Source organism: Bos indicus x Bos taurus, chromosome 23, assembly GCF_003369695.1.
Source record: "Bos indicus x Bos taurus breed Angus x Brahman F1 hybrid chromosome 23, Bos_hybrid_MaternalHap_v2.0, whole genome shotgun sequence".
NCBI lineage: Eukaryota > Metazoa > Chordata > Mammalia > Artiodactyla > Bovidae > Bos > Bos indicus x Bos taurus.
In genome coordinates this window covers 40,903,111-40,922,337 of record NC_040098.1, presented here as the reverse complement: position 1 = coordinate 40,922,337, position 19,227 = coordinate 40,903,111, and the positions used below count along the sequence as shown (strand labels likewise).

The 19,227-nt window shown below is 40.6% G+C and overlaps 1 protein-coding gene across 1 annotated transcript in view; it reads left to right on the top strand.

Moving 5' to 3' along the window:
* The window catches only part of CAP2 (cyclase associated actin cytoskeleton regulatory protein 2), a 140,158-nt gene that overhangs the window by 80,875 nt on the left and 40,056 nt on the right, over positions 1-19,227 (top strand). Inside the window, exons 5-7 of the mRNA XM_027524018.1 lie at positions 10,770-10,913; positions 11,239-11,324; positions 18,137-18,242. Coding sequence (XP_027379819.1) covers positions 10,770-10,913; positions 11,239-11,324; positions 18,137-18,242 — 336 coding nt within the window. The remainder of the gene's footprint in view (positions 1-10,769; positions 10,914-11,238; positions 11,325-18,136; positions 18,243-19,227) is intronic.

Sequence of the window (19,227 nt, the reverse complement as noted above, 5' to 3'; positions counted from 1 at the left end):
AGTAAGTTGAAACAATGACAAAGTACAAGATGAGATTCTTCTCAACCATCCAGTCTACTCTCTTATGCTTATTGTGGGTAACCAGGTTAAGCTTTTGATTTTCAACTTAATTTTCGCTTCTGGTTTCTCTCTGCCATGATTTTGTATGTCTTTATTCATCATTGCCCTTTATTGACCACTGCTTCCTTCCTGGATCTCAAATAATCTAGCTAATCCCATGTACCTGCCATGACTCCAGCATTTTCTCGGAACGCATTTTGTCAAGTCCAGTTATACAGAAGAGAGGCACTAGAGCTTCATATGTGCCTCACACACAGTTGTTAGCAGCACAACAATCCATGAATGGAAAAGACATGTTTTCTGTGACTGGACTATCATCTTTCTGTATTATCAGGGAAAGACTCTTCCTATCAGAACCTATATAATGAAAATTATAAATCTCAATATGAAGAACAGCTAAGGTTAAGTTTGTTCGTTTTTATCATCTTCTGACTGTTGTTGCAGCAAGATTCAGGAGATGAGATAGTCAGTTCAGTCTTGCAGTCGTGTCCGACTCTTTGCGACCCCATGAACCACAGTATGCCAAGCCTCCCTGTCCATCACCAAGTCCTGGAGTTTACCCCAACTCATGTCCATTGAGTCGGTGATGCCATCCAACCATCTCATCCTCTGTCGTCCCCTTCTCCTCCTGCCCTCAGTCTTTCCCAACATCAGGGTCTTTTCAAATGAGTCAGCTCTTCTCATCAGGTGGCCAAAATATTGGAGTTTCAGCTTCAACATCAGTCCTTCCAATGAACACCCAGGACTGGTTTCCTTTAGGATGGACTGGTTGGATCTCCTTGCAGTCTAAGGGACTCTCCAGAGTCTTCTCCAACACCACAGTTAAAAGGCATCAGTTCTGCACTCAGCTTTCTTTACGGTGTGATCACTCACCTAGAGCCAGACATCCTAGAATGTGAAGTCAAGTGGGCCTTAAAAAGCATCACTATGAACAAAGCTAGTGGAGGTGATGGAATTCCAGTTGAGCTATTTCAAATCCTAAAAGATGATGCTGTGAAAGTGCTGCACTCACTATGCCAGCAAATTTGGAAAACTCAGCAGCGGCCACAGGACTGGAAAAGGTCAGTTTTTATTCCAATCCCAAAGAAAGGCATTGCCAAAGAATGCTCAAACTACCACACAATTGCACTCATCTTACACGCTAGTAAAGTAATGCTCAAAATTCTCCAAGCCAGGCTTCAGCAATATGTGAACCGTGAACTTCCAGATGTTCAAGTTGGTTGTAGAAAAGGCAGAGGAACCAGAGATCAAATAGCCAACATCCGCTGGATCATGGAAAAAGCAAGAGAGTTCCAGAAAAACATCTATTTCTGCTTTGTTGACTATGCCAAAGCCTTTGACTGGGTAGATCACAATAAACTGTGGAAACTTCTTTAAGAGGTGGGAATACCAGACCACCTGACCTACCTTTTGAGAAACCTGTATGCAGGTCAGGAAGCAACAGTTAGAACTGGACATGGAACAACAAACTGGTTCCAAATAGGAAAAGGAGTACGCCAAGGCTGTATATTGTCACCCTGCTTATTTAACTTCTCTGCAGAGTACATCATGAGAAACGCTGGGCTGGAGGAAGCACAAGCTGGAATCAAGATTGCTGGGAGAAATGTCAATAACCTGGCTCAGACGGTAAAGCGTCTGTCTACAATGTGGGAGACCCAGGTTCGATCCCTAGTTCGGGAAGATCCCCTGGAGAAGGAAATGGCAATCCACTCCAGTACTATTGCCTGGAAAATCCCATGGACAGAGGAGCCTGGTAGGCTACAGTCCATGGGGTCGCAAAGAGTCGGACACGACTGAGCGACTTCACTTTCAGATATGCAGATGACACCACCCTTATGGCAGAAAATGAAGGGGAACAAAAGAGCCTCTGGATGAAAGTGAAAGAGGAGAGTGAAAAAGTTGGCTTAAAGCTCAACATTCAGAAAACAAAGATCAGGGCATCCGGTCCCATCACTTCATGGCAAATCGATGGGGAAGCAGGGGAAACAGTGGCTGACTTTATTTTTCTGGGCTCCAAAATCACTGCAGATGGTGATTGCAGCCATGAAATTAAAAGATGCTTACTCCTTGGAAGGAAAGTTATGACCAACCTAGACAGCATATTAAAAAGCAGAGACATTACTCTGTCAACAAAGGTCCGTCTAGTCAAGGCTATGGTTTTTCCAGTAGTCATGTATGGATGTGAGAGTTGGACTATAAAGAAAGCTGAGTGCAGAAGAATTGATGAGATATTATAAGGACACAAATTATTGTGAATCACTGTATAAACTTTTAGATTTCCATCGAACTTGACTTTTTGTATCACATACCTACCCTTCTGAGACAGGTGACACATTGAAAGCTTGGAGAAAATAGCAGCCTATGTATCATGTCAGCAAAACTGTGTTCTTGTTCTGATAATAAAATGTAAGTTTCAGAGTGAGGGCTTCCTACGATAGTCTAGGACAAAAATTAAAAATGATGAGAAATCAGGTTCACACTTGTGAACAGTGGCAAAGAAAAATAAAAAAACAGGAAGTTCGAACTGACAAACATACATTGTTCGTTGGGTTAGTGGCTCCAAAACCCTAAAAAAGGCTTTGAATGATTCTGAGAAGTTAAAGTATATTGATAAGCAACAGTGTAAGTTGTCTGAAAAGTAAAAAAATTACTTTAGAAAAGGCTCTTTAGCCTGTGGTTTGCTAAATGCTTTGGCAGAAAAAAATTACACTAAAAATGCCTGATTTGCAACTATTCTACCTTTATAAGAAAAGTACAACAATTTGGCATCAAGCTTCAGTGCTACCCCTGAGGTTCTTTCTGAAGAGATATCTGTCCTGTGCTCCAGACCTCTGCATTTCCAGCTGTTTTTTGGAAATGTCAGTAAAGGGATATCAGAGATGATCCTTGGCCCCAATGAAATATTAAATTATTTTTCATATACAGAGGTGCCTGTCATTATTTTCTATGTTTTCCTGTATGTCTGAAATAGTTTATTTCTCAGATATTATTACTGGGGGAGGATGTGCTGATGAGTATAAGGGGTTGTTGATAGATTTGTATAAAAAATTTAAGTAGGAGTTTATGCATACTGGAAGCCTCTCTCATAGGTATCAGGGCAATGCAATTCATTTTCAAACATAGTTCATTCGTTTTACTCTTTAAGAAGACTTGTTTTTAATTGAAGTATAGTGGGGGACTTCTCCAGCTTCCAGGGGTTAAGACTCCCCCTTCCGATGCAGGGGATGTGGGTTCAGTCCCTGGTCAGGGAACTAAGATCCCACATGCCACAGAGTGCAGCCAAAAAAATTTTATTTGAATTATAATTGACTTACAATGTTATATTCAGTATTCAACATAGTGATTCAATATTTTTATAGATTAAAATCCATTTCAAGTTATTATAAAATACTGGCTATATTCCCAGTGCTATACATTACATGCATGTATCCTGTTTATTTTAAACCTAATAGTTTGTATTTCTTAATTCCCTTCCCCATTTTGCTCTTTCTCCCACCTCTCTTCCCCAAGTAACCAGTTTGTTCTCTGTGTCTATGAGTCAGTTTTTGTTTTGTTATATTCATTTATTTTTAAATTTTTTAGATTCCATATGTATGTGAAAACATATAGTATTTGTCTTTCTTTGTCTGAATTATTTCTCTAAGCATAATACCCTCCAGGTCCATTTATTGTTGCAAATGGCAGAATTTGATTCTTTAAGAAGGATTTTTAAGGAATAAAAGCAAAAAAGCCTTTGGAATTCTTGAGTATATTTTTAAGTGTTTTGTTGTTGTGGTTGTTCAGTTGCTAAGTTATGTCCAACTCTCTGACCCCATGGACTGCAGCCTGCCAGGCTGTCCTGTCCTTCACTGTCTCCTGAAGTTTGCTCAAATTCATGTCCATCGAGTTGGTGATGTTATATAACCACTTCATCCTCTGCTGCTCCCTTCTCCTTTTGCCCTCACTCTTTCCCAGCATCACGGTCTTTTCCAATGAGTTGGCTCTTCCCATCAGGTGGCCAAAGTATTGGAGCTTCAGCTTCAGCATCAGTCCTTCCAGTGAATATTCAGGGTTGATTTCCTTTAGGATTGACTGGTTTGATCTCCTTGCAATCCAAGGGACTCTGAAGAGTCTTTTCCAGCTCCACAATTCGAAAGCATCAATTGTTCGGTGCTCAGCCTCCTTTTTGGTCCAATTCTCACGTCTGTACATGACTACTGGGAAAACCATAGCTTTGACTATACGCACCTTTGTTAGCAAAGTGATGTCTCTACTTTTTAATACACTGTGTAGGTTTGTCATAGCTTTCCTCTCAAGGAATAAGCGTCTTGTAATTTCATGGCTGTAATCACCATCTGCAGTGATTTTGGAGCCCAAGAAAATAAAATCCCTCATTGCTTCCACTTTTTCCCTTTCTAGTTGCCATGAAGTGATGGGACCGGATGCCATGATCTTAATTTTTTTAATGTTTAATTTTAAGCCAGCTTTTTTGCTTTTCCTCTTTCACCCTCACCAGGAGGATCTTTAGTTCCTCTTCACTTTCTGCGGTATCATCTGCATATCTGAAGTTGTTGATATATTTGCTGGCAATCTGGATTCCAGTGTGTGATTGATCCAGTCTGGCATTTCACATGATATACTCTGCATGTAAGTTAAATAAGCAGAGTGACAATATACAAGCTTGTCATACTCCTTTCCCAGCTTTGAACCAGTCAGTTTAAGAGTTTAACAGTCATAAAATAAGACACATAGGGAATATAAATTCTTAAGGACATATAAAAATATTTTCCAAGGAATTTGTTATAATGCAATATAATGGCAGCTACCATAGTATCATGTACATCCATGGAGCTCAGTTGGTTTAATTTATTTAGATTGACTTCTGTGACAGTTTTGCAGATGTCTTTAATTTTCAAGTTGTCTTAAATGTGCAGATGTTTCTGAAAGTATGATCATGAGGATATTCTGAAACCTCCAAAATATTCCTGGACAGTGGAAATTTCTAAATTAGAGGAACAATGAAGGGAAATTAGTCTAGAGAAATATCTACAAAGCAAGTTAATGCAAATTAACACTTCTGATTTTAAAAAAAAAATTGCTTTTGACTTAAAATGGTGAAAACAATTGCTCCATTTATTAGGATGTGCCCAAATGATATATTTTAGATGTAAACACTTGCTGATTTGGATAACCTTTGCCTGAGAAAATGTTAACTATTCTTCTTCATCTGAATAATTAATTTATTCTAATAATTTCTGAACATATTTTCCTGAAGCTACTTCCCTAATGGTGAAAGTCTTAATGTTTTTATATCTATAAATTTAATAGACCTATATATAAATTTTTTTGCACCATTAAAGGTACAAAACTGGTTAATATGCTTTAAAACTTTTCCATTCATTACAAAAGAAGTGCACATACTTAATTAGAAAATTTAGTATGTATGGATTAGGCAATCAAATTGAATGAAAATCCTGTGTTAACACTTTGATGAGTATCTTTCTATGTTTTCTGTGTGATATACTCATGTGTACTCAAGTGGAATCAACTGGTAAAATTTGTTGATACAAAAACACCTAAGACAAAGTAATCGTGATTGATATTTGGTAGTATGGTTGGCTAAGATGTACTGCTTAATATGAGCTTTCTTAGGATTTTTTAACATTGGTGGGATTCAAATATTTAAAAAGTCCAATTTTTACTTTAATGCTGTTAAATTTGCCTGAGTTGTAACAGTAATATCTCCGTAGCATTTATATTTAAAATATCCTTTCTAAAAATGATAGTTTCACAGAGCTTGCCAATATATGGGTGGATTTTTATCTGTTTTTTGTGCCTGCTTGTTTTAATTAAACCTCTTAAATTCAACTCAAGACTATTCCTTATGGTCTCAATAGCTTATTTACAAAGAAGGCATTGCTATTTTTGAAGATATCTCTAGTAATTATATCGACAAGAAAAAAAATAAACATTTAGCAGTGTTTTTCTCCTTGTGGTGGATTTAGGGGTGTTTATTGTTTACTTAGGGTGGAAGGAGAAGAGGGCGTCAGCGATGCAATGGACATGAACTTGGGCAAACTTTGGAAGATGGTGAGGGATAGGGAGGCCTGGTGTGCTGCAGTCCATGGGGTTACAAAGAGTCGGACATGACTGGGTAGCTGAACAACAACAACATTGTTTACTTATGTTTATCCATCTTTATTCTCCAATTTTCACATAAAGAGGATAATCAAGAAAAGAAATTATTTTAAAAGAAATAACAGCAGATTGATCCATTTTCTACCTGACATAGAACTACACAAGAACCATGGATTCCAGAAATAACAAGCTTATTTTGTTTTACTCAATGGCACATCTTTAAGGTCAAACTCCCAGAGTTTGTTCCCTCCCTTACAAAACAGCGTGAGTGGGAATTTGGTTTTCCTTTTTGGGTAAAGTTTCTACAAAGCTCGCTGATAAAGCTCTTTAGTTTTACTTTCTGCAAAACAATTATTTCTGGAGCTAAACTGAGATGAATCTGATAATGGGTCTCAATTCTTCAACTTTAAAGCATTTAGAAACTAGGGTCATAAAGACATGGAGTCCTTAAATACTCTCCCAAGTACAGTCCCATCAAGCTAAGACAGCCCTTGGAAAAACACTCGCTGAAACTTGCAGTTTGCACATGCATCTTCTCCGGTTTGGCCATTTTGACCTTCTGTTCAAACCACAGAAACCTGGAGAAGGGAAAGGGAGATTTTTTTGGCTAATTTTCACATAAGTCTTGAAAAATAATTTTCCTTCAGGGAAGTGTCTCTTGGAATTAAAAAAAAAAAACTTGAGTGATAAGTTTTTTAGAAAGTAATCTGGGTGAGACATGTAAAACTGGCCAATTTAAAGTCATTCCAGGCACTTCCCTGGTGGTCCAAAGGTTCAATTCCTGGTGTGGGAACCAAGATCCCACATTCCGCAGAGCAACTGAGCCTGCATACCACCAACTAGAGAATCCGTGCACCACCATGAAAGATCCTGCGTGATGTGACAAAGATCCCAGGTGCCATGGCTAAGGTCCGTGGCTACTTGTCTAAATAAGTAGATAAAAATAAAGTCATTCCAAAGCGCACTAGCTTCTAGCTCTGTCTGAAAAGCCAGCACCAATGCATTCCATTGGGGAAAAAAAAACAAAAACAAAACAGATGCCTCTAAAATAATCTATCAGTGGAAAGCCTTGATATAGAGGTGACTGACCTCAGTGCAATTCAAACTCTAAGTATTGAGTATGCGTGTGTGTGTGCTCAGTCATGTCCAACTCTTTTGTGACCCTATGGACTGTAGCCCAACTACTGTCCATGGAATTTTCCAGGGAAGAATTCCAGAGTGGGTTGCCATTTCTTACTCCAGGGGATCCTTCCAACCCAGGGCTTGAACCCACATCTCTTGAGTCTCCTGCATTGGCAGGTGGATTCTTTACCACTGGACCACCTGGGAAGCTCATGTGCTTGATGCATAAACAGGTGGGAGTTCTTCTAACAGCTCCCCTCCCCCCTCCCACCATTCGCTTTCCCCCTGATATCCCACAGGATCAGGCTTGATGGAAATCACACTGTAACTTGAATGTTCTCTCTGTGTTTTCGATTCCAGCTGTGAAAGTTCAGGATGATCTGGAAAATGTAAGCCTCCTTTAAAGCGCATGAGAAATCTATTGGCACAGAATAAAAGCTGTACTGTTTATTAGGGTTTTGCAAGTAGCTGTTGTGCTTAGTTGTCTCAGCATTGCTTTTTTTTTTTTTTATTGAGGACAGTTCTTCACGCAATTTGCCAAACTAAGGCAAAAGAAAACTTTCTCAATCTTTATGGTGCTTTCATCAGATAACCAATATAAAATATCTTCCAGAATACTGTCTCCTCAGACTTTAGAGTTTGTTCTTGGGAAGTTAGAGATAAACAAGGATGGCCTTAATAAATCTAGCTAACATTGTAAATACACAGTTTCTGGTTCTTTTTCCTCTTGGGGCAATAGGCCAGCTATCACTAACAATTCAAATATTCTGGCCTTTCTCAAAAATGTCATTGCATCAAGAGCATCATGGCTGAGCAAATCATGGGAGAAAATTAGGATGCTTTCTACTGGTGTTCCCATAATTAAAAATCAACTGCCTTCTGGGGAAACCTGTATAACACACCTTTGATTGGGTGTTGAATTTGGACTAAAAAAAAAAAAAAAGTCTCTCAAAGAGGGAAATGTTTGCCTTCTAAAGAGTGAAATTCTAGGAAGAGCATTTCAACCTGACTTTGGCTGTCATTAGCCAAGAAACGTGGAACAGCTGTGTTTGGGGCAGGGACTGTTTCGAGAGGTTTTATTTGTCTGTTTATTGAGGGTTTGGGGTGTTTGTTTGCTTTTCCTGTATTGTCACTGTGTGTGTGCTCCATCGCTCAGTCGTACCCCGTGGACTGTAGACCTTCAGACTCCTCTGTCCATAGGATTCTCCGAGCAGGAATACTAGAGTGGGTTGCAATTTCCTCCTCCAGGAGATCTTCCTGGCCCAGGGATTGAACCCGAGTCTCCTGCCTTGGCAGGGGATTCTTTACCACTGAGCCGCCTGGGAAACCTATACTGTGATTACATCTTTGCCTTAGTTTGCCAGTGTTGCCAGAACAAAGTACTGCAGACTGGATGGCTTAAACAAATAGAGGTGTGTTGTCACAATTCTGGAGATTCGTAGTCCAAGATTAAGGTGTCGGCAGGGCTGGCTTCTTCTGAAGCCTCTCCTTGACTTATGGATGGCCGTCTTCTCTCTGTGTCATCACATGATCTTCCCTTTTGAGTCTCTGCATCCTCGTCTCCTCTTCTTATAAGGACACCTGTCAGATTGGTTTAGGGTCCACACTAATGACCTCAGTTTTAACTTAAGTACCTCTTTAAAGATCCTACCTCCTAATACAGTCACATTCTGAGGTTCCAGGGATTAGGACTTCAACATTTTGAATTTGGGAAGGACACAATACAGCTCATAACAACCCTGGTTCAGGGTCTTCCTCAGATCTCTTAAGACCTTTCCTTCATAATGGCCAGGAAGGGAAAGTAAGAAGGTAGGAAGGTATTCATGAATTTTCCACAAGACCTGGCTTGCTTTTGAAGCAACCTTTCTTTTCCACCTTCTTCAATATGGAAGAATTTTAAAAGTCTACTGACTTTGAAGGCATCATGTTAAGTGAAATAAGTCTGAGAAAGAAATCCTGTGTGATCTGTCTTACATGTGGAATCTAAACAAACAAACAAAAACCCACCAGACTCACAGAAAAAAAAAAAAAGAGTAGATTTGTGGTTACCAGAAGTAGGGGCTATGGGTGGGGGTGGGGGGTCAGAGGAAGATAGTAATAAGGTATAAACCTCCAGTTACAAATAAATACTAGGATGAATTATAGCATGATGACTGTAGTTAACACTACTGTGTGATCTGTAGGAAAGTTGTTAAGAGAACAGATCCTCAGAGTTCTCATCACAGGGATAAACGTTTTTTTCCTTTTCTTTTTATTGTATCTATATCAGATGGTAGATATTGATTAACTAAACCTATTGTGGTAATAACTTCACAGTATATGTAAATCAAACCACTACACTGGTTTGATTTGCGTGTATTTACACCTTAAACTTATACAATGATGTAGGTAAATTATTTCTCAATAAAACAGAAAAAATAAAAGTCCACTGAGAACTTTAAGAACACTTTGCTTTCTTTCCCTGTGTTTCTGTTTCTCCCAAAGGAAAACATTCCTCTGTTCACCTGCAGATCTCAATTAGAAAGTGTTTTGCTTGCGTTTATATATCCGTGATAGGAAAGACCTGGTCAGTGAATCTTGTCAATCAGAGACTTTTAAACTGGCAGAAACCTTGGAGATCACTTACTGGGTTGGCCAAAAAGTTCCTTTGGGTTTTTTCCATAACATCTTACAGGCTTTGAGGCCAACCCAACATAAATATTCTAAGCCATCACCTTCTTACAAAGAACCTCAGTGAAAGAGTTCCACTTTTTTTGCATGGGTTATCATAATTATGGTAAAAACCAAGGATTCTCCCTCATGTCATTTCATTTCAAGGACTCTCCCTCCCTCGTGTCACAGGAATAGGAAGATATCCGTTTACTAACCTCTACCTATGCCGATTTTAGGTGTGTATTATTCTGATCATTCCATCAGATGATATATTTATGTGTTCCATTAGAAAATATAACTTGATCTGCACTCAATTTCACTGGGTTGCATTCAGAAGTCTTCAAAACAGGGGCCTGGGGAGGGAGGAGGGAGGAGGGTTCAGGATGGGGAACACTTGTATACCTGTGGCAGATTCATTTTGATATATGGCAAAACCAATACAATATTGTAAAGTTAAATAAAATAAAATTTTTAAAAATAAATAAATTAAAAAAATAAAATCCACTCTCAATCAAATATAGCTTCACCAATGTAACCTCATATAAAAATTATTTGAAAAGGAAAAAAAAAAAACAGGGGCCATACTGTACTGCTGGATTTTTTTCCCCATGCCTATGGAAGCAGCATTAACAATATAAGAAATCCATGCAATTTTCATACTTCAGACAGTGAAAATACAGTATGGCCATAAAGGGAAAAAAACCCGCTCTCTTCTGAAAGCCCCTGACAAGTGCTGAGTCCTCCTGCTTAGGTCAGTGTGAACGGAGGCACTGCGTTTCTGTCGGTCCCCAGTAACCGTGCTCCATGTTTGCTTACAGAACGACGTGGCTGCACTTCTGAAACCAATATCGGAAAAGATTCAGGAGATCCAGACTTTCAGAGAGAGGAACCGGGGGAGTACGATGTTTAATCATCTCTCAGCTGTCAGCGAAAGCATTCCTGCCCTTGGGTGGATAGCCGTGGTGAGTCCGGCTGGAATGTCGCCCCTGTGCCTCGTCGCGTTTTTGGAGTGTTTGGGGAAACTTGTGGCCACCTCCAGCCTCCTTCATCCTTCGTGAAAGGAAGGTTCCTTTCAGGCTGAACACAGCAGCTCTTTCTTAACCCCACTTGAAGTTCAGGGCTTTGTGTTCTGAGATGCAGGAAGCGTTTCACCGATCCTTACAGAACAAAATTTGCCTCCAGTTTTCCATTGACATCTCCATTGCTTCTCTTCTTCTTTAAGGCATTTTCTTTCTTATCCTTTATTTTTTTTCTTTCTATGCTTGGGTGATGCCCCTCTTCTCTCAGTCCCCCAAACCCGGTCCTTATGTCAAGGAGATGAACGACGCGGCCACCTTTTACACTAACAGGGTCTTAAAGGACTACAAACACAGGTACGTACCTTCTTTTACTGACCAAATCTTCAATTGATTGTTCCTTAAACATTTGTCCCCAGACTTCATATAGTTCACTACTGATTCCTTTCAAAGGCTAATTGACTATAAACATTAAGGAAAAATCCCATCTGTGTAGGTAAAGCAAAGTAGAAAGTGAAATCAATGATCCAGATAATATGTGTGTTTTAGAAAGTCTTGCCTCAGTTCTCTGGTAATGAATAAACTCTCCCAGCAGGAATGTATGTCACTCCATTACCTATCACCACAATAAGGAGAGGTCTGTGATGATTTGTGACGGACCAGCCCTAAATGGACAAAACCTGAGTGAGTGAGAGTCACTCAGTAGTGTCTGACTCTTTGCAACCGCCTGGACTGTAGCCCGCCAGGCTCCTCTGTCTGTGAGATTCTCGAAACAAGAATACTGAGTTGCCATTTCCTCCTCTAGGGGATCTTCCCAACCAAGAGATGGAACCCTGGTCTCCTGCATTGCAGGTGGATTCTTTTACCGTCTGAACCAGCAGGGAAGCCCATTGATCAAAATAGAGTTGGTGAATGAGCAGAGAGAAGACAGGGAGTTTCAGGAAAGGAACTAGAAGTGAGGAACAGAAATGAGATGTGACAATAAACTAGGTCAGTGAGAGGGAGACCAGAGTTTGCGTTCAGATGAAATGAGTTGGTGGACAGAGATATCAGTAAGAACAGCGGCCATTCAGAGAGCTGTTGAAAGTTCACAGATGAGGCTGAATCAGCAGGTTTTGCCTGGAGATTAAAAGGACATGCAGTCTCCAGCACAAATAACAGGTCCTAGAGAGCCTCAGACTGGGGCTAGAATTGGAAATGGGACTGAATGAGGACAAATATAAAGAAATATCAACTGGGGTTTCCCTGGTGGTCCAGTGGCGAAGATTTTGTGCTCCCAGTGCAGGAAGCCCAGGTTCAATTCCTGGTCAGGGAACTAGATCCCACAAGCCGCAGTTAAGACCTGGCATGGCCAAAATAAATAAGTAAATAATTAAAAAAAAAAAAAGAAGTACATACCAATACACTTTTTACTACAAAAAAAAACAACAACAACAAACAAACAGTCACACTCAGCAATCCCACTCCTAGATGTATTTCCAAAAGAAATGAAAACATAGGTCCACACAAAAGCATGTACATGATTTCGTAGCAGCATTATTTATGGTTGGCAAAATGTGGAAACAATCCAAACGTCCATCAGCTGACGAATAGATAAGTAAAATGTATAGCCATTTAAAAAATTAGGTAGTAAAAGTAATAAAAGTAAAAAACCAAAATGGATGTCTGGGAGGCCTTACAAATAGCTGTGAAAAGAAGAGAAGCGAAAAGCAGAGGAGAAAAGGAAAGATATAAGCATCTGAATGCAGAGTTCCAAAGAACAGCAAGAAGAGATAAGAAAGCCTTCCTCAGCGATCAATGCAAAGAAATAGAGGAAAACAACAGAATGGGAAAGACTGGCACCCCACTCTAGTACTCTTGCCTGGAAAATCCCATGGATGGAGGAGCCTGGTGGGCTGCAGTCCATGGGGTCCCTAGGAGTCGGACACGACTGAGCGACTTCACTTTCACTTCTCACTTTCATGCACTGGAGAAGGACATGGCAACCCACTCCAGTGTTCTTGCCTGGAGAATCCCAGGGATGTGGGAACCTGGTGGGCTACTGCCTATGGGGTCGCACAGAGTCGGACATGACTGAAGCGACTTAGCAGCATCGGCAGCAGAGCTCTCTTCAAGAAAATTAGAGATACCAAGGGAACATTTCATGCAAAGATGGGCTCAATAAAGGACAGAAATGGTATGTACCTAACAGAAGCAGAAGATATTAAGAAGAGGTGGCAAGAATACACAGAAGAACTATACAAAAAATATCTTCACAACCAAGATAATCACAATGGTGTGATCACTCACCTAGAACCAGACATCCCGTAATGTGAAGTCAAGTGGGCCTTAAAAAGCATCACTACGAACAAAGCTATGGAGGTGATGGAATTCCAGTTGAGCTCTTTCAAATCCTGAAAGATGATGCTGTGAAAGTGCTTCACTCACTATGCCAGCAAATTTGGAAAACTCAGCAGCAGCCACAGGACTGGAAAAGGTCAGTTTTCATTCCAATCCCAAAGAAAAGCAATGCCAAAGAATGCTCAAACTACCACACAATTGCACTCATCTCACATGCTAGTAAAGTAATACTCAAAATTCTCCTGGCCAGGCTTCAGCAATACGTGAACCGTGAACTTCCAGATGTTCAAGCTGGTTTTAGAAAAGGCAGAGGAACCAGAGATCAAATTGCCAACATCTGCTGGATCATGGAAAAAGCAAGAGAGTTCCAGAAAAACATCTATTTCTGCTTTATTGACTATGCCAAAACCTTTGACTGGGTAGATCACAATAAACTGTGGAAAATTCTTTAAGAGGTGGGAATACCAGACCACCTGACCTGCCTCTTAAGAAACCTGTATGCAGGTCAGGAAGCAGCAGTTAGAACTGGACATGGAACAACAGACTGGTTCCAAATAGGAAAAGGAGTACGTCAGGGCTGTATATTGTCACTCTGCTTATTTAACTTCTATGCAGAGTACATCATGAGAAGTGCTGGGCTGGAAGAAGCACAAGCTGGAATCAAGATTACTGGGAGAAATATCAATAACCTGAGATATGCAGATGACACCACCCTTATGGCAGAAAGTGAAGAGGAACTAAAAAGCCTCTTGATGAAAGTGAAAGAGGAGAGTGAAAAAGTTGACTTAAAGCTCAACATTCAGAAAACGAAGATCATGGCATCCGGTCCCATCATTTCATGGGAAATAGATGGGGAAACAGTGGAAACAGTGGCTGACTCTATTTTTGGGGGCTCCAAAATCACTGCAGATGGTGATTGCAGCCATGAAATTAAAAGACGCTTACTCCTTGGGAGGAAAGTTATGACCAACCTAGACAGCATATTGAAAAGCAGAGATATTACTTTGCCAACAAAGGTTCGTCTAGTCAAGGCTATGGTTTTTCCAGTGGTCATGTATGGATGTGAGAGTTGGACTGTGAAGAAAGCTGAGTGCTGAAGAATTGATGCTTTTGAACTGTGGTGTTGGAGAAGACTCTTGAGAGTCCCTTGGACTGCAAGGAGATCCAACCAGTCCATTCTGAAGGAGATCAGTTCTGGGTGTTCTTTGGAAGGAATGATGCTGAAGCTGAAACTCCAGTACTTTGGCCACCTCATGCAAAGAGTTGACTCATTGGAAAAGACTCTGATGCTGGAAGGGATTGAGGGCAGGAGGAAAAAGGGACGACAGAGGATGAGATGGCTGGATGGCATCACTGACTCGATGGACGTGAGTCTGAGTGATCTCCGGGAGTTGGTGATGGACAGGGAGGCCTGGTGAGCTGCTATTCATGATGTTGCAAAGAGTCGGACATGGCTGAGCGACTGAACTGAACTAAACTGAACTGATAGATGAGGCTTGAAAACACTATGTTGAGTGAAAGAAGTCAGACACAAAAGACCACATACTGTATTTCATTTATATAAAATTCCAGAATCGGCAAATCCATAAAGACAGAAAGTAGATTAGCAGTTGTCAGATGGCATCGCTGACTCGATGGACGTGAGTCTTAGTGAACTCCGGGAGTTGGTGATGAACAGGGAGGCCTGGCGTGCTGGGATTCATGAGGTCGCAAAGAGTCGGACACGACTGAGCGACTGATCTGATCTGATCTGATCTGAGGGTGGAGTAACTGCTAATGAGTATTGGGTTTCTTTGGGAGGTGATGAAAATGTTTTAAAACTGACTGTGGTAATGATTGCACAGTTTAAACTTAGCTATTGAATTGTATGCCTTGAATGGATGAAATTGCCTAGGATATGAGTTATATCCCAGGAAAGCTATTATACTAAACAGACTAAGACAAAAAGCAACCACAGTACTCTCCTCCTCTCATAGAGTTTAGTTATTCTGTTAGCTCTTCTGGGAAGAGCAGCTCTAGAGACTTCTGACTTCTACACACCTTTTTTCCCTCCTGAGGTCTCTTCCACCCTAAGGAAGCTTCACTTAAGCTCTGATACTCAGTAACAGACTCCCTGCACGCATAGAACTGTGGTTGAGTGCCCAGTGATACAACTCCAAATGTTGCCACTTTGTGTTAGAGACTACAGAACTGTGCAGTATGAATGAGAACAGGCATCAGAAATGCAAGACAATCTGCCCACATAAAAATAGCAGTTCAGGAAAGAACAAGTTTAAGTTGCAAAAGTATGTCAGCATTAACATGAAAGACCTCTTTACCTAGTCCCTTCTTGGGATATGCAGACACACACCTGTACCTGCCTATTCGGGACGCCTTGGCCACCTCCTGAGCCTCTGCCTTTTTGCACATCACCCTTGGAAGCCATTTTTGTTTTTATCTCTGTTCATCAGCTCCTGTCCTCCAGTCCCTACTTTTGAGTGTGTCTTGGGGGCCATGGTGTGAGTGATTCTCCAGGTGTTGTACAGCCAAGAGAGTTAAGAGTTTGCACTTTTTTGTGCACACACAAAGAAAGTCCAGCATTTGTTCCTCTTGATCAGCTATTAGGTAGAAAATCTACTTCTGACAGCATCAAGGACAATGCATTTAAACTTAATGGACCACTCGAAGACTGTGTAGTGTGCTGGGGAAATGCATTCAGTGCTAAGTCACCACGGAGCTTCCAGGAGTGCCAACCTGAACAAAGAATGCTCCACAGCCTCTTGCTCACACCCATTTATGTGCACACCCAAGGCAGCAGTGCCTGCACTTTGTGTGGGCTCAGTGAGGGCTGCAGGGTGTTGCAGACTCATTGAAGAGGTATCACCAGTGTGGCAGGCTGACGGCTGCCTGCCTGACAGACAAGCCGTGGGTGGAGGAGAATAAAGGCGGGCTTCCTTGTGGTGTACACAGAAGGGCTGTGGGCAGTGGACTCGCATCTGTGCAGCCTTTTCAGCTGGCTTGACTGGCTGCTCAGCTCTTTTGTCAATAAATGAAAAGAGCAAGTTAATTATTTTGACTTTCCAGAGGTAAGACTTTTCTGAGTCATAATCATGAAAAGTCACCCATCCCTCGCATAGCTTCTTCCAGGGGAAGTGGAACTGAGGCTGAGTTGTCAGCTCCTGAAGTATAGTTAAGTCCTCCTCAATTTGTTGTCTCTTAGACACGGGCTTCCCTTGTGGCACAGATGGTAAAGAATCTGCCTACAATGTGGGAGACCTGGGTTCGATCCCTGATTTGGGAAGATCCCCTGGAGAAGGGAAAGGCTACCCACTCCAGTATTCTTGCCTGGAGAATCCCCATGGACAGAGGAGTCTGGTGGGCTACAGTCCATGGGGTTGCAAAGAATTGGACACAACTAAGCACAGAGTCTGCCTTTGGGTTAAAAGGGACCATGTTGTTATTCCTTACTACACGTTTAGCTAGAACTTTCTTCAAGTTAAAATGATACTGTAATAGTTAAAAGAAAAATAATTTGCCTGTGCAGGTTTGGACTTCATGTGTTAAGCTTTTTAATAGAAGTATATTGAATGTGCAACCTGCTTTTTCTAGAATGCCTACAGACTGTATTGTGCATACATATGTACATATGCACATGTATGAATTAAATGACCATATAATAGATAAACATGTGGATTTGGGGTTTTGACTGTAAAATTGAGAGGAAGTGACAATGAAATATTTCATAGATTTGATTAATGTAGTCAGTAAATCTAAAAATGTGCAACAAAATCACTCATGTTTTTCCTTTTTGAGGGGCAGATAGTTATGAGTTCATTTCCCCATTTTCCTTTTCTTAAATGGCATGACTTAATACTCTGGAGTTCTAAATATGCTCATGGTACTTAGAACTTTTCAAGGAAAGCAAAATATATCCAGAGACAAGTCGTTATTGACAAAACGGCAAAATAATAGAGATTTCCTTCCAATATTGTCTTCAGATTAATGGCCCAGGTTTGTGATTAAATTTTTGGTAACAGATTTCATCATTTTCTCATTTACCACTACTTTATTCAAAGTAGAAAAAAATGTGTGGTTGGAAATTATCCAAAGGAAATGCAACTATTTTTGCCTGTTTATATTATAAGTTTAATGTTTCTAACAGTTCTCCCAATCCTATATGTTAATCTAGTTTTAAAAGGTAAGTATTTTATCACTTCTTGGTTGAGTAAAATAGGAATAAAAATACTGGCCGTGCCCTGCCTTGCTTTCATTGTCATTATGAGTATCAACTTAAGGTAATCTAAGTGATTGTCCCTTTACAACTGTTGAGTGTTACCTATTTGTAGGAAATCATTTTTCTTACTATAGCAACTTTCCTTATCAGTCCAGAATTCTCCAATTTGGTTACACTTTCAATCGAATAATTCCACAAATTATTTGAAAACAAGCCAAAGGACCTTTTTTCTTTTTAGTACCATTCTCCTGCCTGAAAACACATTGTTTTTCATTTTGCATCAGAAGCAGTACAGAAAGAAATGATCTCCCCTCCGTGTTCATCTCCCCGTGAGAGATGGCACGAGAATGAGCTGACTGGGTTAGGTGGATGCTCTCTCCGTGGGCCTCTCTGCTCCACACCAGACCTCAGGGCACTCGGCTCCTCTCAGGGCAGACCTGGACCATATCCTTCCGAGGTTCTTTTCAGACTCAGTTCACAGTTACTGGACTAGAAAGACCGTTGCTCCAGAGTCATCTGGTGCTTTAGTTATTAGATTGCCACGTGCCTTCCAGTGTTGTTAAATTTTTATTTTAGATCCTAACAGCCCTCTCTTCCACTCTCTTTTATGACAAAGTGATCTACGTCATGTGGATTGGGTGAAGTCATATCTGAACATTTGGAGCGAGCTTCAAGCATACATCAAGGAACACCACACCACAGGCCTTACTTGGAGCAAAACAGTAAGTACCCAGCCCTATTCCCCCTGGCTAACAAAAGGTTATGAAGATACTCATTCTCAGTAGCCTGGTAATTTTAGAATTTACCTCAAGGAAAACATAAGGTAAAATATACATATAGAAGCTACTTATAAAAAATGCCATTGGCGTAGGAAAGCCTGGAAACTGCCTGCATGACAGACAAAGAGAAATTGGTTGAGTTGTCAGTGGTAAGAACCTAGTGGAATGCTCTGCAGCCATCAAAATAACAGATACGGTGATTACAGGTGATGAGATGTACCAGTCAATGTTAAGTAATAGAGTGCAAAAGTTAATGAGCTCTAAGATGACATGTTTATTAAGAAACTGTGTAAGTAAAATTGAAGGAAACAAGATTTTAAAATGGTTGTAATTTTAAGCAGATAGAATTATGAATATAATTTTTAATGTTTTAAATTTCCTTTTGGCATTTTAAAGTTTACTAAGTAGTATTTTTCAATACTTAGGCAATCCTAGTGATTTGAATGGTATCCTAGTCCTAAAAACCCCAGCCTGAGTCTGTTCCAGCTTGAATTCCCACAGAAGATTCTGATTTGATATTTGCCCTCTTCACCTTGTTGCTCGTCTTCCGCTCTCACTGATCCAGCGCTACCAAACTACCTGCAGAATTCTGAGCACGCGCAGTGCTTAGATTGAACCAAATCACACTGTTGTTTTTCACATTTTGCAAGTCTCATATTTAACCTTATTTGCAATGTCCTGAATATCTATTGTATAACCATTAGTGGTTCAGTGGTAGAATTCTCACCTGCCATGGGGGGAGGCCTGGTTCGATTCCCAGCCATTGCAAGAGCACACAAGTTTTAGATCTTCCCAGGTGGCACCAGTGGTAAAGAACCTGCCTGCTGATGCAGGAGACATAAGAGACATGGGTTCAATCCCTGGATTGGGAAGGTCCCCTGGAGGAGGGCACAGCAACCCACTCCAGTATTCTTGCCTGGAGAATCCC